The 22,649-nt window shown below is 33.5% G+C and overlaps 1 protein-coding gene across 1 annotated transcript in view; it reads right to left on the minus strand.

The window, feature by feature from the left end:
• The window catches only part of LOC149780395 (ATP-binding cassette sub-family A member 2-like), an 86,765-nt gene that overhangs the window by 43,242 nt on the left and 20,874 nt on the right, over positions 1-22,649 (minus strand). Inside the window, exons 10-25 of the mRNA XM_089937318.1 lie at positions 21,464-21,639; positions 16,425-16,528; positions 14,631-14,745; positions 14,331-14,521; positions 13,401-13,551; positions 12,745-12,949; positions 12,040-12,231; positions 10,986-11,059; positions 9,460-9,569; positions 8,461-8,592; positions 6,651-6,731; positions 5,914-6,110; positions 4,472-4,645; positions 3,408-3,719; positions 1,309-1,467; positions 27-620 (exon numbers count right to left, since the gene is read on the minus strand). Coding sequence (XP_089793444.1) covers positions 27-620; positions 1,309-1,467; positions 3,408-3,719; positions 4,472-4,645; positions 5,914-6,110; positions 6,651-6,731; positions 8,461-8,592; positions 9,460-9,569; positions 10,986-11,059; positions 12,040-12,231; positions 12,745-12,949; positions 13,401-13,551; positions 14,331-14,521; positions 14,631-14,745; positions 16,425-16,528; positions 21,464-21,639 — 2,967 coding nt within the window. The remainder of the gene's footprint in view (positions 1-26; positions 621-1,308; positions 1,468-3,407; positions 3,720-4,471; positions 4,646-5,913; positions 6,111-6,650; positions 6,732-8,460; positions 8,593-9,459; positions 9,570-10,985; positions 11,060-12,039; positions 12,232-12,744; positions 12,950-13,400; positions 13,552-14,330; positions 14,522-14,630; positions 14,746-16,424; positions 16,529-21,463; positions 21,640-22,649) is intronic.

Here is a 22,649-nt window from a genome sequence, read left to right on the forward strand (position 1 = left end):
ATTCAATCGATGATACGTATGCTGACCTTTTATATCAGATTCTTTCATAGATGAGATTTTATCGTCAATCCAGTTTTTGTGTTTCAAACTTCTTGGATAATACCTCGCATATGTCTCTTTTTCAAACACAGAATCACATCCGCTTGAAAAATACTCTTCCAATAAAACAAAATATATAGTAGAATTAACAACAACTGCAATTTGTGTTTCGTTCATCGTTGGAGATTTTAATACACAGGTTGCACCTATTCCTGATGGGTATGAAAATGTGTTGATTATATCTTCGGGACCAGCATCCTGCAAGTATTCTAGAGACCTGTTACTGGAGTGTTCATTAGAATATGGCACATAGTTTCCTCTTGGTTTTAAGGCTTTTGCATACTGTGATGTGCTGAGTTCTAACCGTGGTGGGTCCTCATCTTTAGGGGCAGAAAGTGCAACGGTCATGGCTATTGATACAAATATGGTAGGTAATATTATCTGTGAAAATATCCCTTTAACGTTTCTAGTTGCATATCGAAACCTTTTGACTAGAATTGCTCTCAAATGGTTCAGAGTTAAAAGCAGTCTCTTTCTTCGTCCTGGCTGAACTGATGCTGGATTAGGTATACATGCTATGTCTGTAGAGAGTACAAAGCAAAATATAATAATAATAATAATAATAATAATAATAATAATTATAATAATAATAATAATAAAAATAACAACAACAACAATAATAATAATAATAACAATAATAATAGTAATAATAATAAGAATAACAATGACTTTATTTAAAGAAGAAGCTCATTTGTTTTAAACATACAAAAGAAAATGCAATGAAATCTGATATACCTGGTTATAAATTAGCATATGTAATCTTCATATACTGCAAACAGAAACAAAAATAATGCAGTCTCTCCAGATTTATTCTGAATATTGGCTATTACCTATTTTACCAAACTATTTCAATTCTTGACAGAGGTGGTATCATTAAAGCCTATATGTATTGTTATAATATAACCATTTATACTCTTTCATGCCTTTCTAAAACACAATATTGAAACCTTAAATCAGTCTATATCATGAAGCAGGTGAATCTTGTTAGGTTTAGTTCAGAAATTATAGTAGACTCTTTGCTAATTGTAAATAGAAAAGAATATAAACTGCATGAGACTGTTATCAAATTCAGTGTGTACTAATATATTTTCATTTCTGTTTGTTTCTCTATTCGCAAAGAAAGAAACTAAATGATTTCATACACATTTTTCCAGACCGTATGAAACTTAGTTCTATATTTTTATTTCTAGGTAAAAATTTGAATTTTACCTATGTAGCCATCATGTTGTATTCCTGTGTGTCCATCATTGTGGGACATATTTTGACTACTGCAGGACACATCAATACATACTTGAACACCATGAATGTCTTCGGGTGTTGGATGAGACACGGATTTATCTCCTGAACCATCGGTACTTTCCACGTAATCTGTAGAATTTAACTTCAGATACATGAGGAGGAAATTCTAGATTAAAGCATACCTTGTATGTTCTGATTTTAGTAACAATAAGTATTCTGCATTAAATGTACGCATTTACAAAATGGTGATATCATTCATAAATTCATCAGTTTTACCTTGTTAGTCTTGAAAGCAGCTCCAGCAACTTAAAATCATACAAATTCTCTACCCAATGCTTAAGTCACCTAAAACAGCACAAACCTCAAAATGTTAGTATGAATTAGTGAAGCATAAATACAGATTAAATGATTTAATGCATTCCAGCAAACCATGTTATGGACAACGAGATTTTGCTGAAATAATTATATTTTATTTGCCAATAACATAACCCTCCCAATTACTTTGCTGAGATTCAATGTTATCACCCATGTGATGGAGAAATCTACCTGTTTTGCTAACCTTACTTTTCCTATCTCAGATAGTTATCTCAGATGTCTCATTTCAGTTATTGTGTCCACACACTAGGAACTACTTTTATTAAGAAACCCCTGATGTCTTCTGCTGTGCTGACGGATTTGTTATAAATGTGCAAAGCTGGCAAAAACCAGAAATGTGTTAGTAAAATCAAATATAATAGTGTGATTGCACATGAAAACTCCTGCACTTAACAACCAGAGTGGTCCATTCATCAGTCCACATGATATTCCACAAGAAGATTTCATTGTACATGTCATTGCACTAGCAATAGCAAAACGTACCATATTTTGAGGACAGAACAAAATCTAAATTTCCAAGAAAGTCATGAATTAGACATTTCCTGATGTCATTACACACTTTCGTTAGACTGTACCCTGTAGACCTATTGTACTGCACAGTATCGTACAGATGCCTACCATTGAGCATTTCCAAATTAGAATTAACGAAAGTTCAAATTTAACCTTATAAAAGATATTAATTATTTATAGTTATTTTCATATGACATCAATTAAATGTGATAATACAGTCTTAATATCTAATGTGTTTATCTTTTATTTTCTAATGCGTAGAACGTTTCCACTTAGAGTCGACAGGTCACTCTGTTACCCTCATTAACATATTCATCTTCAAAATGAAAGCATGTGGCTCAAGATATTCACTGCGCAATACATACAACAAGTTACAAATTGGAACTTGTTTTCATTTTCTTCTTTTCATAATGTTTTGTTTCTTTTCTAAGAGAAACATACATATTTAGATCCTACTTAGATTATTGTTCATATCTGATAAAAGAAGGCAAAATCTTATGACCTTTATACAGGGTGAGAGACAATAATACTACCTGTTGAATATTGAGATTTGAATCTGCAAATTATATTGCAAAAGTCCAGGATTATTTTAATTTAACTGAAAACAACTGAGTAAGGAAAAGAATCTATGTCAGTATTTGTACCAAGACAAGGAAATCCCAATTGTGGGATTAAGTTTTTGGTATCCCTTTGGCAGAGCCTCATGGGGAGACAAATTAGGTAACCCCTTGACTGGAATATCTTTGTCTTGGTCCAAACCTCAGCATAGATCTAGTAGTCATTTTATTTATATCTAGCAAAGTGATCATTACAAGATAACTAGATAGAACAGGCTGGTTGTTATCTCTTCGATCATTTCAAGTGTGGTTGAGTTTCTTTTCAGTGTTACAAAAGTCCTCTACTAGAGGAGGCATTTTATGCAATTATCTGGAGCATTTAAGATAACATTGGCACTGAAATTGAAAGATATAAATCCAGTGATGCCAGATAAATATATGTAAATGCTATCAAATGTAATTATCAGATTTATGGACATTTAATGCTGGAATGCCCTCACAGAATGCAGAGTCCGTCCCAGAAAGGGCAACGTACCATACAGGAAGATCAGGTTGCAGTGATGTACCTACCCTGTATTTGAAAGATAACGTACTGAGAAAACATTAAAGTTTAAATACAGTGCATACCTATTTGATTCATCTCATCACCATTATTGCCTTTCATACTCCTTGCTGTCACATTTAAAAACACATCTTCCATCGTGCTTTCTGTGATTCCATAGCTTTTAATGTTAAACATTTCTAAATTATTCTCCAGAACTTCAAATAAATCTGCTAATTTTGGTAATATCTTGTCGTCTTTTCCAAAGGCATAATGAATTTCCTCCATGGATTCTGATATAACTCTTGCTTTAGGAACATGTGTCTTTATGGTCAGTGTCAGTTTACAAGTGTTTTCGTTTTCAGCTCTGTCCATTCTTTCCATCACACCCTGTGAATCTGAAATATATATATGTATATATATATATATATATATATATATATATATATATATATATATATATATATATATATGTGTGTGTGTGTGTGTGTGTGTGTGTGTGTGTGTGTGCATATATATATATATATAAAGAGAGAGAGAGAGAGAGAGAACTGAATTTAATAATAAATGCCTGTCAGTATGTAAGGAATATACTACTCGCCAAGTGTATTGTTATTACAAATTACACAGTTCATACAGTAATGGACAACTATTAATTTTATAAAGACCTACAACCTTCCAAATGTTTATAACATAAATAAGAAGTAATATGAACACAAATTAGCCATTGTCTCTGTATCAAACAGATCAAATGATCACTGGTAGAATCCCAGATGGTAAAAGTCTCCAGACAATGTATAAATTCAGTGAACTTTTTCAGTTTGGAAATTAAGTCCAGAAATCATTTTCTCAGTGTCATGCTAGTAGTTTTAGAGGGTTCAGTTATATCAGGAATAGTTATTTCTTGTACTCAATCGCAAAACATTGATAATTTCAAATGTATCAAAGGATGTGTTTTGTCTATACATTTACAGTAATTATTGTGTGTCTCAGGCTGCAATGATTAACTTAATATATGTTTATTCTTTTATATTATTAGCAACAGATGAGTGCTGAACCTGTAATTCCAACGTAAAATTTACGTGCAAATATTTTAAGTTTAGAATTCACCCATACTGACATTCAATAAGACACTACTAAAAGAACTCACGGTCATGTTCCCTTTGTATTTTCAGTACATGCAATCTATAGCCTCCACCAAAAGTGTTGTGTAAGAATGAAGAAGATCCTAGACAAGCCAATCGGCCAGACGACATAATAGCTATTCTGTCTCCAAGGACCTCTGCTTCATCCATGTGATGTGTGGAAATGAGAATTGTTCTACCTGGATAATGAAGAAATATTTTGTAAGTATCGTTCCCCATACACACAGACACCACACACACACACACACAATTAAACACACACTCACACACACTCACACAATTAGACACACACTCACACACACATACACAACTAGACACACACACACAATTAGACACACACTCACACAGACATGGATGTGGCTCAGTAGTAAGAACAAGATTCTCAAGTTACAAATCAGAATATTGTTGTTCTTGAATTACACTTACTTATTCGATGATAAAAGCAAATATTTTAAAGTAGTTTACTAACTTCTCTTCAAGCCAATGCTTTTTGAAACCTTTGTCAAAAACATTCTTAAAGGCGGATTTCAATTATTCAAGGTGCTGGTGATATTTCAATGTTGTATTCAAACCCTTTTATGTCCAGACATGTCTCTTCAGTGTTATTTGTGAAACCACAAAAGTGAATGAAGGTCTAAGGTTCTCACTAAAGAATGTAATTTAAAGTGCATCTGACATTACTAATAATCTGTCAAGAAGTTTTGTATAAATAACAAAGCTTACTGTAATACAGTATGGGGTAATTCAAATGGTAAAAACAAAGTAAAGCTGGCACATCTCCAAAAAAGAGCATTTGGGCTAATATCAATCCAGAAAGAAAGCAAGGAAAATTTAGCTGGTAGGTTAAAATTATTACCTATTAAAGACTGAATCCATTTGAAAAAAGCCAAATTAATGTACATGATATCCAATAATAGTGCTCCTGAATATGTACAATCGCTATTCTAGTATAGGCTACCTGGCAATACACCCCACCTGCTATCCATGTCTAGCAAACAGTATAAAATTCCCAAACCAAATAAGAAATTATTTTTAAAAAGTTTCCAATACTCTGGAACTTTGCTCTGGAATAGTATTCCAGTTGAGATTAGAAATGCCTGCTCTATAACATTCTTCCAAACCCAATATGTCCAGTGGCTTCAGAGATGCAGATAAAATAAATAAATTTCTTTGTATAAGGGCCTCAACGTAAATTAGTTCTTAGCTAATTGTGTTACCCTCTTTAAATAAAGTCATTATTATTATTATTACTAAAATGATGGTACACATCAACAACACAAACTCAGAATTGTTCTATTTGGTCCCAACTGATGGTAGTTGCCTTTTGGGATATTTCAAGCACACATTCTCTCTCTCTCTCTCTATCTCTCTCTCTCTCTCTCTCTCTCTCTCATACATAATTAATCTGTGAATATTATTAGAAAATAGACTTTGGATTGTGTCCAACCTTTCTTGTACATTGACAAAAGGTTCCATATTGCACGTCTTGAAAAGGGGTCCACACCAGCCGTGGGTTCATCCAATATGATAGTTTTAGCTCCTCCCACGAAAGCTACTGCAATTGATAGCTTCCTCTTCATTCCACCAGACAGTGTGTCTGCTAGACTGTTTTGTTTCTTCTCAAGGTCAAGATCACTAAGCATTCTGAAATTATTTTATCAGTTTCTCAAAAACAGGGAGCACAAAATTAGCTTGCAATACTTATATCTAACTAGGTTACTTAAATATGACTCCAATATACCCAACTAAATAATGCAATATCCCAATCAGAGAATAATGTTTCCAAGCACAAACATTTGAATACCAAAACCTTGTATTTCATTCTTGCTTTTACATCTTAGCATTGTAAATAATGTGATTATTATGCAAAATTAAACATTCATATACATTATATTGACCTTGGAAGAGTTATATGAGAGGATTGATTCATATATTTAATATAATCATTCATTAAAACTGCAGTACTTTAACATACATGTAAAGATTCTTTGGATATATAATAACTGTACAGAATAACGGTATTTGAATTACCATGAATTCATTTAAAGTCATTTTGGGTTTAAATCAGTGATTTCCTCTGTAGCTAAATCATTCTGAATACCTTTGGAACTTATTCATATTACTCAAAGCTAATAAAATCATGCATAGATAGATAGATAGATAGATATGCCTAGGGCTACATACCTCTCAGACTCTTTTTGAATATCAGCCATCTTCATTCCTTTCAGTCTAGCATAAAACCAAAGGTGCTCTGAGACGGTTAGTCTATAAAACAAAGTTTTATTTTCTTGATTAATTTATGTTTTGTGAAATATTTGTATCTGTCTAATACTTGGAAAGAATATTTGGATGTTGGTAGTAATCAGTGGGATTTTGATTCAATTTGCTACAAAGTGCTTCTATTAAGAATTTACAATTTTGACTCCATTCAGATATTGACAGTAATTTGTGGAAGCTTGACTCTATTTGCAACAATATGTCTCTACTCAGATGTTGGCAGCAAACAGTTTGAATTTTTTTATGTCCTACAAATCTAATATTCTTATGCAATTCTCTTACTAACTTTCAAAGTATTTTGATCCAGATTCAAAAGTACACAGAACTTTATAATACTGATAACATCAACGTGATAAGTTGTGGAAGAAGTGGATACCCCCAGTTATGTATATTTAATTTGTTTAATTTGTATTATTATTGTATTATTATTGGCCTTTGTCTATAATTACGGGTAGAATTTTGTAACTACTGCCTGTCTAATGTCTTTCGCTTTGTAAACAACATATTACACAATTAATTTAGATTATATATTAAGATTATTATTATTTGCAGCTAAACATGTCTACTTTGATTCAAGTTCAGGTCATTGGTTTTATCGTCAGGAATTCCTCGAGTGCCTTGTGTTTGTCAACAGTTTTAGTAATATACCTGATTTTGCTGATAATATAGAATAAAAGTTAGATTCTCAGCCTAGTCAACATATTGTGTTTTTAGGTTCTAATACTAGTTATTTATATCAGAATCAATCATTGCTATCTTGGTATCTAAATTGGATTCATGCATTTAGTTGTCCTTAGTTTTAATTTTAGAGAATTTATCTATTTCAATTATTCATTGATATTACAAAGTGTTCATTAATACTTTCAGACTAAATAACTATTTGGGATTATTCTGAACTCATTTGGAGTCATTTGTGATCATATCATTGTGATACATTAGACCTATTAGCACATCAATACTATTCCAGGCTACTGCTGCATCAATACATTGAAGAATGGAATTCATTTGGAACAAAACTGAAATCCCTTCTGAATAATCTATACTTTTAGATTTGTGTAACTACTTTTGGATTTGTATAACTACTTTTGGTTTGGGATTTGTATAACTACTTTTGGATTTGTATAACTACTTTTGGTTTGGGATTTGTATAACTACTTTTGGATTTGTATAACTACATTTGGGGATTAAAGACTAAGGTCTTTTTAATTTTTGCTTTGTATTCTAGGGAAATAAATTATTTGTTGAATTTTACTAAACATGCTAGTTTTTGCTCTATTACGTTATTTAGTTTAAGACCACAAAATCGTAACAGCCGGATTTCAGCAGCTAATGAGAAGACTTTGTTTCTTCCAATCCCTGGGACAGCAAGTAAAATACAATATTTTCAATACCTAGCATACCTGGATAAAATTTATGCGACATGATTCAAGTGAATTGTTTATCAAAGCTGTTTGTATGAATATGAGAACATGAGTATCAAGACATATGACATTTGCACTAATGCTTTTCATATTTCTAGCATAATTTTATTTTGTCTATGTTCACAATTTAGTTAGCTTGAGATCTTAATCTTTCGTTCTAAAGTAATTGATTCCGGGAAACAAATACAACTTACTCGAAGGTTTTTATTGTGCAAAAGAATTTACAAAATGAAACAAATCAATAAAGTGGCATGTTGTTTTGGAAGGAAAAATATATTCTACTTTCATTTACTCACTTGTTGAAAAGAACGCTGTGCTGAGGGCACATTCCCAAGCTTTGCCTGATGGCATCCATATCTGTCCGTATATCAAGCCCATATACAATGGCAAAACCAGAGGACGGTGGGTACATACCCGTCAAAATGGACCTATTATTGAGAAAATGAACAGAACACTAGAACATGAGCCATTTATCTATTTATAGCTTCTTTACTTTTTTGTGCAATACACTGACCATTTCACGGAAGGAACATCTTTAAAAAGATCTGCTGGAGCTATTATTGTAAGTTGATACATTTTTCTGTTTGATATGAAATCAATATGGATATTGGCAACAAGTTCTGCAATTCAAATATATATAATTCAAATGTACCCATTATGCCACCAACAATTTGTCATTATGCAAAAAATCCCACTGCCTGAAATAATATATATATATATTAATTGAATAATCAATTAGACAAGTGATACTTTAGATGTGCAATTTAATCATAATAAATATGTACTTAGAAACCAGAACTACTGGGTATGTATATATGTTACACTTAATGAATATTTCAATACTAATTTTAAAAATATTCAAATTAAATGATGTCAGTTAAAATAAAAATATGCATGTATAATCCAGGTCATGACATAGATGTCTTTGTTCTACTTTACTTTACATAACAATTATGTATTGTTCTCTAAACAAAAAGGAAACAAAGTATTTGATGAAAATGTCTTAGGGGCAATTGTGTGCTGTATATATAATGACGATTGCATACTGTGAGTAAGTAATATCCATGAAATTAAAACTCATGACTGCAAAAACAACAGTACGATAAACTACGAGACCCTATGACATTTTATCCTCATAAAAATGTGCATTTACAACCAAGCCATGAAATGACAACTCCACGAAACTTTATGATTGTTTGGTCAAAATTAAATAGTGACTTTACAGCAGAATTGTCTTCAATGGTGAATATTAATTTGAAATTTTATGACTTGAAGATTCTTCAAATGACTCTTACATAGTTGTAGTTTTTCCTGCTCCGTTATGACCCAGGAGAGCCACAATTTGACCCTCATATAGATTAAGGTTGAGACCGTTGACAGCCGGACATTCATTTTTGGAATGTATCTGTGAAGAATAATAATAATAATAATAATAATAATAATAAACAACTGAAAGTAGTATTAAAATATATATTGTAACTGTTATCAGAAAAGAATAATCAGATTAGAAAATTGCAATTTTCCTTCACCATATATGTCAGATAAGACGGATCAATAGTTGCATAGATCATAATTAGCGCAACTGTTTATACAGCATGGATTTATCAACTCTTTATACAGCAGGGATTTATCAACTCTTTATACAGCAGGGATTTATCAACTGAGCAGACAGCAGGGATTTATAAGTTGAGCAGACAGCATGGATTTATCAACTGTTTATACAGCATGAATTTATCAACTCTTTATACAGCATGGATTTATCAACTCTTTATACAGCATTAAGTTATCAACTGTTTATACAGCAGGGATTTATCAACTCTTTATACAGCAGGGATTTATCAACTCTTTATACAGCATGGATTTATCAACTGTTTTTACAGCGGGGATTTATCAACTGTTTATACAGCAGGGATTTATCAACTGAGCAGACAGCAGTGATTTATAAGTTGAGCAGACAGCATGGATTTATCAACTGTTTATAGAGCATGAATTTATCAACTCTTTATACAGCATGGATTTATCAACTCTTTGTACAGCATGGAGTTATCAACTGTTTATACAGCAGGGATTTATCAACTGTTTATACAGCAGGGATGTATCAACTGAACAGAACAGCACAAAAATCATACTTATGGTTGAATTTGTTTAATAAAATATAGAAACTGCTACTGAATTAAATGGAATAAAATGTAAAGGTTAAAATATTTCTAACAGCAAATTAATGATGGGATGGCATTACATTTTCCTGATCTAGATTACATTTTCCTGATCTAGTCTTTACAGAAACCTTAAGGGAATAGAGAAAGAATATGTACCAAAAATAAAGATTTAGTTTTTATTTACTTGCTATTCATTGTCAATCATTAAGAGAATGTTATCAAAGCTTTTGATATTGCTTGCAACAATTTGGGTCAATGAATTATATTTATGTTAAATTGTAGCTTCCGTCTTAAAGGTCAATGCCCAGCTTCAAAATGAAAAAAGAACATCTTTCCTTCAGTCTGAATTGGCCTGTCTCTGGCAAAGCTTGCTCTTTTTCATGATCTGATTTGTTGCTGGACATTGGAAACTACATGAGACAATTACTTAGAGGTGATGCTTAACAATTTATTGTCCACCTTTCAGTATTAACTGGCTGTAGATGGAGATTCGTTCGTATAATATAGGTATTTTAGTATTTACAATATGTTTGATTACATCGAAGTAATTAAGCTAAATCTACTCTATCAAACATAATTCAGGTTTACTGGCTTTGAACTTTGGCCTCTAAATATATAATTGATTCTTTTAGCCTTAGAGTGTAACAGATTAAACTTTTTACCTTTGTAAGATGTTTAATTTGAATGCTTTGCTTCAAATGAATTGGTTCAGCTTCAAACCCGATACTGCCATCTTCTGTAAAGGAAAAATGTCAACCAAGCTTATAGACATGAAATAATTTATAGCATCGGTGTATATAGTCATGTGTTATTTGTCGGAAATATAATTTATGCTTGGCAATGGTAACATTATCTTTATTTTCAATGTGTTTCAGTGTTTTAAATCATGTCCCATTTTAACAAGCAACAATTTCAAGTCACTCTTCAAATAGTGGGGACAGTTTCATGTTCTCAAGATTCATTTCCTTCATGAATTTAGTGGTCCTTTTGGCTTCAAACAGTCACTAAAGTTCAGTCAGCATCAATGCAAGAAACATACTTAAATGTTCAAGACTAATAATGCATTATTATGTACTCGGTCCTATTTTAATTGTATTCATTTTAAACTGTACTGAAAATTTAGTGTTTTAAACCACATAGAAAAGAAAACAAAGGAAATCAGAGTGATTTTAAATCTACAACATTAGCAAATGGAATTTAAAGTGCAACCTTGTTCATGCATGCTTAACAAAGTGAGAATTAAAATATTTAATATTAATACTACATGCCAATGCAAAATCATAGGAATGTGACTTTATTTAAAGGAACTGGTCTTTTCTGAACAAAGACTAGATTCAAAGTTGTTTGCATCAATTTTATTTTTTTAAGATGACACTGTTATGAGAAATGCTATGAAATGTCTTGAAGCAAGATAATACTATTCTCGGGGACATATTGTATTGTACATCTTCAAATGATATTAGAATGAATTATGATGAAAACGCTTTATGAGTCGTGACAATTTTAGCATCTGAAAATGTTCGTTATCTTTGCACAAGTCATATTTATTATAATTTATGATAGGTTTTATTATGTTCATAACCTTTATTAATAATTTATCTTTTTGCTGCAAACTTTTTAAAATTTTTATTGACTACGTATTTCATTGTATTAAATATCTTTATGCCCAACATTATAACGTGTACCCCTTAGCATTTCTGACAGAAAAAAGCAAACCTGTTGACTGCAGGTTCATTGCACATGCTTGATTCTCCTCTATGATCGAAAGTCCTTCCCTTTTACTAACACAATTTTGGCAACATGCACAAATGAGGTTAGCGCAGGTTTTCGTTTGCCTATCAACGTGACCGGACAGCCAGTATGACTTCAGAAAAGGAAAATACCACGGCTTCGGAAGGCCATACGATCCTTATATACAGAAAAGGAATAGCTGCATATTATGGGTTGTTAATAATCTATAAATTGTAATATATGCTTTAATACTTGCATCAGAAAAGTACAGGTCATGGAGGAATGTAAATAGTCTCTTCAAAAGTATAAACTACCTCCTAAATATATCTAAATGAATTCTTACATAAAATAAATGTATTATGAGTTGGTTTAATGTTGTCAGTGCATTATGAAATCAGCAAGCGCAGATGATATCCTGATAGATCATCATTACAGTGAATGGAAGATTCTACTTTAAATGCATCCCCATGGAAGATTCTACTTTAAGTGTATCCCCATGGAAGATTCTACTTTAAGTGTATCCCCATGGAAGATTCTACTTTAAGTGTATCCCCATGGAAGATTCTACTTTAAGTGTATCCCCATGGAAGATTCTACTTTAAGTGTATCCCGATGGTACAGATGTCAACTTAAGACTTATTCAATTGTGTTATAAATTGTAATTTATGATACAGTAATGTATCAACCTACCTGGATGTACATTGTCTATGTACCATGCAATTAGCAAGTACAGCACCGTATCGAGACACATCATGAGTATGATGTACAGGAGACTAAATGTATCTCCCTCCAGTGGCGACCAGTTGAGAGTCTCCCATTGCACACCACTGCCCTCTATCTCATAAAACAGAAAATACTTCCCGCCAAGTCCAAATGCAGATGTGGAAAAGAGAGACTGAAGAAAGGATAATAGAAAAGTAACCCTGCAGTTTTCCACTTTTAGGCAGTACTTAAATGTTAGAATGTAAACGTCAACCAATTTTAGGCAGTACTTAAATGTTAGAATGTAAACGTCAACCAATTTTAGGCAGTACTTAAATGTTAGAATGTAAACGTCAATTTTATCTTTATAGACCTCATATCAGCTGAGAAAAGGGTTTTGTTTTGTTCACTCGATGTGTAGTAACATTTACATTTAAAGCACAGTTCACACATCTAAACAAATTGAAATTGAACAATACTGTATGTGGATACAATGTCAATAAAATATGGCAAACCAATATCATTTCTCAGGAATCAGCAATTCTCAGAGATAACTTTAAAACAAATGTTTTTTCTGTGAAAATTTAACATATTACGTTCATTTGGAAATTTCAATTTTTTGCCGTAAACAAATAACTACTCACTGTTACAATCTTAATGGTGGCGGTTAGAAGGGTTCCAGTGACTTCTTCCTTAACTGATACATAGATGTAAGGGACATAGGCTACAAAATAGATAATACCAGCCCAGGCGGCAGCAATTCGAGCCTTGGAGAAACAGCTACTGATGAGAAACCTATGAAAATGGAGATGATTCTTTCGATAAATTTATGTTCATAATATTGATCATCATTTTTATCATAATGTAAATTTTGTTCTTTACAGTACTTGGATGGTGTCCATGTTTACATAGAAAATGCTTTCATTTCTGTTGTTTTATATGTGTGTGTTTGTGTTTGTCATTTTCTTGTTTTGTTTTTGTTGGTTGTTTTTAATTTCTTCTACTGATGTCGAGCTATACAAGCAAAGATGTTTTATCAAGGGACAATGTAAAGAATACTTCCCAATGATATATATGTTGGATTTAGTCTAATTCACCAAGGATAATGCGCATCCCAAAAGTTAAGCTGATCTAATAAAAGAAATGAGTATTGTCGCATTTAGGCAATTTATTTGAAAAGGAAAGTAGTCTGTATTATTAAATATTAATACATGTTACTATTCAATTATGTAGTATTTACCACCATAGCAAAGAAATGTCCTATTATTAGTAAGCAGTAACTGTTAACTATTCCTAATTAGCTGAACAATTGTAATGAACTTAGATATCTGGCAGCCTGTGTTTTATTTTAATCATATATACAGAAACTCTTAACATCAATATTTCACCAGGTGTAGGGCCGAACTTTATGTAAGGTATGGTTAGACTCAATGACATCACCATTATCCTTGCTGAAAATTTCATTAACAGATTGAAACAAATTACAAAAAAAAACATGCTAATGAGTTACGAGGAGGTAGAGGTCTACTGAAGATTGTGTGAAGAAACTGTTCTTGATAACATTGAATACTTACGAGAAAGCTATACTTGACGTAACAAATGCCTCTAAGAATATGAATATTATGCCAATATTACTGTGGGGAAGAATCTTGCCAAATTTCAGCATCAACGTTAGAACAAGGGATGTTAGCGTCATCTGCATAAATGAAGAGATAAGCCAAGCACACCAGTGGACAGTGTTTGAGAGGCCCATCATTTTCATGACCTGTAAAAATAATAAGAATAATAATAATAATAATAGTAATAATAATAATAATATAATGTGGCACATAATAATTCTGCAAGAATTCATGATTTGTCAGAACAAATTTCACCTCTTTTAGTCTGTGTTCCTTTTCATATACAATGCTGTGGACCAACATAGCGACTGTATAGACCCATGCCAACATGAAGCACAGAGGAACCACATGCTGTATCAGCCATACAAACCTGCAACGGGAATGACAATCATTAGAATCCATTACAATTGTTGAGAATTCATTTCAATTTTTTTTCATGTGGGTTATTTCTACAATTCCGAATTTTCATGCTTCCAGATAATATTGCTTGTGCAGTGTTTCAATTTTGCACATCTGAGCATTTTTCCTTACATGCCAATCATTTGGTCTTAAAATGTTTAGACATTTAGACAGATGTTTTATATGTGCGTGGAAAATAATCTGGTGTCAAACACAATGAACAAAACACCAGCGGGAATGAAATTACATAAAGTATCAGAGAAATTGTTTATATGATCCCCTTGCATGGTGTTTGCATATGTTATACGCCTCAAAACATTAACGAACGTAGATTTAGAATATTATTAGTCTTTGTTCCATGACCTAAGCAGATGTTTAGAAAACTGCATGTAGTAGTGTTAGCGGGAAGGTTAACAGTTTCACTGTACTGATGAGTGATTTTGTGCTTTCATATTTAATTCTAGTTATTTCGAGAAAACAGTTGGTCTTGCTTTAGTAACTATGGCTTTGAAAATTAACCTGTTGACCTTAAAATTGATCAGTTCTTTTTTGTCTCAAATGCAAGTCATTAATCAAGTGTGCTCTAGGTTTGTATCACATAACATGTGTTAATTTGTGGTCTTTGTTTTCGATCTTGACTCATGCTGACCTTAGTCTTTGTTTTAAATCCTATAAACAAAACCTATATTGCTGGTATCAAATGCATGACATAAACAAGCATAAATCAATACTCTTTATAGAGCTGACATGCTTTGTTGGAAATCGTTTCATTCTTCTTTCTCTCCATGTGATTATAACGCTTCAACCAAAATAATATACATGTTTCTTTCACGCTTCATATACAAGGTAATCAAAACCTTGCCCCAATAGATGTATAAACACCATATTATATCATGCAGAACCATTGTGATACTTATGTGACTTTCACATTTGATCTTGTCACCGCAATATCAATGTGGGTATTGATTGTCCAACATGCAATGAGTCTACAATGTTTGCTCAAAGTATCTGGGATTAAATTTATTTTGTACAAATACTTTTCTTACTTAAGGGCCCTGCTGCATTGATCTATGATCATTGGAGCCTAGAATCTACACAATTCGTTTCTTCCCAAATATTAATGCAATGGTCATACAACCTTCATAACAGTAAATGGTGGAGAATCCGAGTTACTGTACAAAAATTACAAAAGGAATGGATACACGATTCAACATGGTACATAATATGGACACCTTATGGCTGGAGTATTTCAGCATTAAAAAATTCATTTGTCTTTTAAAGTAGACACCTTTTTTAAATTATTATTTCGATTCTGACATAAAAAAATCACACAATTCAGCTTCTTTACGCCGATCACATTCTTGATCTACTTCATGAGCACGCGAGAGTATTGCTCGACCATTAGCTGCTCACTCCTACTAACATCGGAATATTACTTCAAACAGAGCATTACTACTGGAGACATAAGTGGTCGTCCAAAAGAGGTATCTATCGTTCAAAATAAATAAATCTTATTATACGTGCTGTGTCAAAATGGGTTTCGAGTTTGGTCTTAAAGTAAACAATTAATCCTGTATTAATTCTGTATTTTTCCTCATAATTTCGAGTCCATTAATTAATTAATTAATTATTTATTAGTGAATTACTTACTGATCCCACAGCCAGCATGGGTAGGGCATACGGTGTAGGACGTTTCCAGGTTCCACAACAGACCTACCTACGTGGATGTCGATTATTGCACGGTCAACGAGATCCTTGAAAAGCAGAAAGGATATGATGAAGAAGAAAAAATGAAAAAAAAAAAACAATGTTTAGAAGTTACTAATACAATAAAAAAGAGTTCCTCGAAGGAACAAACGCTCTAAGGAATTCAAGATAAGACCATTTCTTACCTTTAATTACTGAGCATCGAAACAATCTCTGATATTCTTCAGTGATAACAAGATTTTCAAATTAGCTCTGTGAAGAAGAGTGTTTAACGTTTGCACTGTTTTCATTTAGGACCAACAATGTATCATAAGAAGTCTTTCGTTGGATATCCAACGTTGATATGACTTTCCATTTTGGTGAAATACCGTTAAAAAGGTTTTCAAGATCGATGTCTAAACCCCAAGTACTCATAGGAATTCCACAAGCCCGCACTCCAATTTTCAGATGACTAAACTTTCCCCTTTTTAATATTGTCAGACAACGTTGCAATAGCTACAATTCGAATATAAATTCAAATAGGGGTCAAAGGTGTTTGGAGGTAATACAAGTGTCGTTAGTGTTCATCACTACACTCACTAGGGACTGGACGATCCTGGTGTTTAACCTTCTCTGCTGGATTTTCTGAGTGAATCCTTGTCAGAACCGAATAGACGTGTGTGGAAGTGTTGTTTGCAAAGAATTAATAGCCACCTCCATCTTATTTTTTTTGTGTGCATATTTTGGGCTGGCGTCCTTCACAAGGTAAAACTCTGTGAACAAGAGTTCTGATATTTATTTTTGTTGGGCTTTTCTGATAATTAGTTGCTTTCTAAATCGACTCCACTATTCCGACAATTGAGATGATCATGATTCAATACATGCAGTAAAATCCGACTTCAAAGAAACGTTGCCGCTGTTCACAAACTTGTCAAACATATAATACATATGGCTAAAACATTCTCTTTCAAGGAAATGATATATAATAACCTTTGTACATGTACACACATATATCACCTCTTTGATTTACCTATAATGGGTTGTTCACTTTAGCCTTCAAACACTCCTCACTAATTATTGTCAGCCAATTAAATAATATCTTAAATGGTGGTTTATGATGCGCCGTAGCGGACAGAAGCTGGTTCAATGGGAAAGTTGCAGTTGATATTTCGATGTCGTTTTTTGAGAAATCCAATATCACGTGTTGGATCAAATTGTGTGTCTATGAGGCGCCGTAGTGGACAAAAGCTGGTCCAACGGGAATGTTGCAGTTGAAATATTGACGTCGTATGTCGATAAATCCAATATCACATGTTTGATCAAAATGCATACTTAAAGTTCCATTTTCAAGATCGAGATGTTAGATTTTATATGTTGAATTAAAAAGTGGTGGTATAAAGTTATATTTCCTATGTCATCGTGTTACAGTGTATATTTTGAATTAACAAGCGGTGGTTGAAATTTCAATATGATATGTCGAGAATCCCTAATTCACACGTTGAATGTAACTGTTTGTGATGAAAGTTCCATTTCATATGGCGAGTATTTAGATTTCATCTGTTGAATTTCACAGCAACGAGAAGCAGCCTTCTTGTTTAAAAACAGTGTGGTCCGTTCACGACAGCGACTTTTCTAGCGAAGACATTCATAGTAATTCTCGACCTGTTAATGGTAACTTTCAAACTGTAAATGCATGAAATGTAATTTGGCGCCTAATAATTGAATACATGAATGATGTATCTTAATACTCGATATTATTTTGAATTGTTCAAGTGGACATCGTGTAATTTTATTTTTATCACCAACACATCATTTCACCATATAAAAATAGCAATTCTGACAAGCAAAATAAAATGTCCAACCATCGCTGTGTAATTCAACACATGCAATTCAAAAACTCAACATACGAAATGGAACTTTGAGCACAATCAATGTGATTCAACATGTTAAATTGAAACTCTCGACATATGACATTAAAATGTCAACAACCGCCGTGTAATTCAGACGATACAATCTAAAAGCTCGACATTGGACATCGAATTTTCAACCAGTGCTGTGTAATTCAACAGATCAAATCTAAATACTCAACATATGAATTGGAACTTTCAACATACACTATTTGGACCAATACTTAAAATAGGAATTTTCGACCTATGACATTGAAATGTCAACCACCGCCGTGTAATTCAAACGACACAATCTAAAACCTCGTCATAGAAAATATAACTTTCAACACTGCTGTTTAATTCAACAGATACAATCTAAAATCTCGATCTAGAAAGTGGAACTTTAAGGACAAGCATTTTTGATACAACACGTGAAATTGGAATTCTGGACATATGACATTAAAATTTCAACGGCAACGTTGTGTGTGTGTGTGTGTGTGTGTGTGTGTGTGTGATTCGGATTTTTAACGTAGCTTTAACAATTTTTCAGTCATATCGCTACGATGTCTGCAATGTGGCAGTTTATAGTGATGTCTAACACTGGGGCATGATGCCGCAGACATGTAGCATGATGTCCCACCCAGTCACATTAGCCTGACACCAGATCGACCAATCCTAACACTAACCTCTTCATGCTGAGCGCCAAGCGAGGCAGCTATTAGTACCATTTTTGTAAGTCTTTGGCATGACTCGGTCGGGGTTCGAATCCACGACCTCCCGCTTCCGAGGCGGACGTTCTAACCACTACGCCACCGTTGCAGTATCCACACTAGTCCAATGAGAACTACGGCATCGTTCTCATTGGACTAGCTTGACATTCCATTCAGTAGTAGTAGCAGCTTGCCAATAGCTTCTCGTGGGTCGGTGGTTCTCTCCAGGGTCTTCCCGAGTTCTTCCTCCACCATTAATACTGGCCTATCTTGTGCTGAAAAATGGCGTTAAACCCTACGACAACAACAACATCAGTAGTAGTAGCGATATAAATATTTTCTAGATGGTCGCTGTGACGTTTTTATTTAGGAACAACTGGACCATACAATCGACGTATGTGTAAGTTTCGTGACAATGCTCCAAGCAATTTCGGAAGTGTGGATACTGCAAACTTGTGCTAATTGACGGACAGACGATGGCCGGACAAAGGACACTGATAACAGACAATCTCTATAAACGATAATAACATGAACGTTCCATGTAATTCAAGCAGTGTGTTCGAGGAAGTTTGCTAGACGAGCTTTCTTCATTTGCAAATAGTACGACACTGTCACAAATAATTAAGTGTTACTATTGTACTGACAATGAATCTATTCACTTAAAAACAATCTTTCTACTTATCTGTCTGTCTGTATGTTTAAATTTAAACATCAATTACTAATAAAAAGGAAACTTTGCTCATTCGATCTAAAGAAAAAAGTACACAATTCTTTGATTCTTTGATTACTTTAGCTTTAAAACTATTTTGTTCAAGCAGAATATGCGGACAGTCGACAGGTACGAAAGAAGGCTGAAGGGTTGGACAAACAGACGAAAGGAAGGAAAAGTGATTATTATTATTATTATTATTATTGATGCGTTATGCATACCCAATTAGGACTGCAAGCTTTGAGTATAAAATATTGGCAATCTCTGTTTGAACTTGTTGAACTTGTACAACCTTTGCGTGTGAACGTGTTCTATTGACATCGCCACGTGAAAGTCACGAGAGGTACGCATGCATTTCTGACCTGTTACGTTCACGCCTTCTTATAATCTGAAGTGCATGCACAGCACGTGACAGTGTCTTCGCCAAAGAAAGAAAGAAAAATGACACTTATTTAAAATACGTTGATATCTTAGCTTTCTATTTAAAATATATTCCTCACTATTCCGACATCCATTGTGCAAAATACTAGTTATAACAAACAAAACTATCGATTATTAATTTCAGATGATTAATTTGGTTAAATATAAGCTTTACATTATAAGTGTGATATTATGAAAGCATAACTCTTTGAGGTCTTGCAAAATAATTTATGTGATTTGAATGATTCAAAGTTAGTTCTTTCTTTGATCCAAAGTGCAGATAAACTGTAACTTCGATTTCTTTTCATCATCGATAAGTTACGATCAGAAAGTGTTATCAACAAATATGACATGATCTTCTCTCCATTTATCTGCTTATATTATGAAAGCATAACTCTTTGTGGTCTTGCAAAATATTTTATGTGATATGAATCATTCAAAGTTGGTTCTTTCTTTGATCCAAAGTGCAGATAAACTGTAACTTTGATTCCTTTTCATCATCGATAAGTTACGATCAGAAAGTGTTATCAACAAATATGACTTAATATTCTCTCCATTTATCTGCTTACTGATGTGTCCCTCGTGCTTCAACATATAATGAAAAAACACGCAAGGCGTATTTTATGTTTTTTTTTTTTTTTAATTTTTGGCATACACGAAGTTAACCAATTCATCTTAATGATCCAAAATAGGACAGAAAGAATATAATATCGGATTCTGGGTGGGGAAGGTGAAGATATGCACAAATTCAGATGTGGATTCGTCCAAATTAAGTGAGATCCCCCCCCCCCCGTGTTTGCGTGTGGCAGGGGCATTCGTATTGAATATTATATGTGGGGTTCCGCTCGAAGTTTTGAACCCCTAACTATTTTCAGACGCGTTTAACATCACTTTATAGACCTACCTTTGAAAGTGAATACCTCATGACAGGAGTGTGTAGAGCTGGCAAGGACAACTGTGGATGCTAATCGGGGGTAGATGGTGATGTTACCATACGATCTGAACTGATTATATTGTCTCTGTTAATTTTGGTTTATCTGGTAAGACACAGCATTGTTGGCCATTGTTTTTCCCCATTCCTTGACAATGAAAATTAAATCCTATCCAGAACTTTGGTAGAAAAGACAGAGATCCATTTCTGATCATATTTTAACCCTTAGCCCTACCATGTCTGTGTGTGTGTGTGTGCGCGCGCGCGCTTGCCCTCTCCCTCCGCATCCCCCGCTTTTCTGCCGATTTTACCGATTTTTCTCCTCTCAGATATCAAACGTATGTTACCTGGAGCCATATAAACCCGAAGTAATAGTATTTTAGATAATTATCTCCCGGACTTGGGAACCAAAACAAATCTCGGATCTTCTGTGTTGGAGGTGTAAATGATGCGTTCTGACGTATCCTGTAGATGAGATGAGGCGGTAGTTCTGATCGGTTCGAAAGATTGTCAAATATGATTCCTGCAAACGAAACAAAGCATGACTTTAAGACTTGTCAGAATGTTAACTACAGCAATAGCAGTAACTCTTGACAATTTCAGTTGAAACCTGATTTTCAGATCAACTTCGCTATGTATATTTCATTTTGAGATTTAAATCTAAGCCGATGTTACATATTTCTACTGAACTACGATCGGAGCTTATTGCTGTTGTTTTTGTTTTGCTATGTTTAGAATGCTGAAAAAGGAGAAAGATAAGCTATCAACTTTAAGCCTAAATGTGCTCTTGCGCAGTTATCTCCCTTTTGATGCACATGGATGTAAATACAATAAAAGTATACATTTTGTTCTTTTAACTTAAGTTTCATCACTTCATCTCAAAAGGGTGTACGATTAAAGAGAGTTCATGTAACACCACGACAATGGCATTTACTATTTACTTTGAGAATAAGACATCCATTGTGCTACATAATATACCTGTAATGATGACATGTAACTATAAAAAGATGCACCCATTGCCCTGAAGCAGATTCACTGTCATAGAACGGAAACGATTCTCTGATGAAAAGTGCAATATTGAGTCGTGGCCTTGACCTTGAAAAGACGACCCGCACTCTCGTACGCAGCAAATCTATAAGAATGATGTATTAGTTTACACTTTTCATCCCTTAAACTGAACTGCTTTAAAAAAGGAAGGAAAAGTATCATGGAAACGTATTATATTAATCAGTGACCTTCGCCTTGAAAACATAAGTACTACCATTCTGGTATGCAATAAACCTTTGAAGGATGATGTACAGGTATACCACATCATATCCTGTAATAGACAAGGGATATGAAGCGATACAGCGGAAACAAATATGTCACGGAAACGTTAAATATTACGCCGTGACATAGACCTTCAATATATTATCACCAGTGAAGCATGCAACACGTCTTCGTGCGACGATTTATAGGTATATTAAGTTTTTCTTTCATAATATCAAATTTCTTTAAAATTTTTGAGTGAATGGAAAAGTGTGATGACATAAA

The sequence above is a fragment of the Sinohyriopsis cumingii genome, chromosome 16 (assembly GCF_028554795.1).
Source record: "Sinohyriopsis cumingii isolate HCF-2022 chromosome 16, ASM2855479v2, whole genome shotgun sequence".
Taxonomy (NCBI): Eukaryota; Metazoa; Mollusca; class Bivalvia; order Unionida; family Unionidae; genus Sinohyriopsis; species Sinohyriopsis cumingii.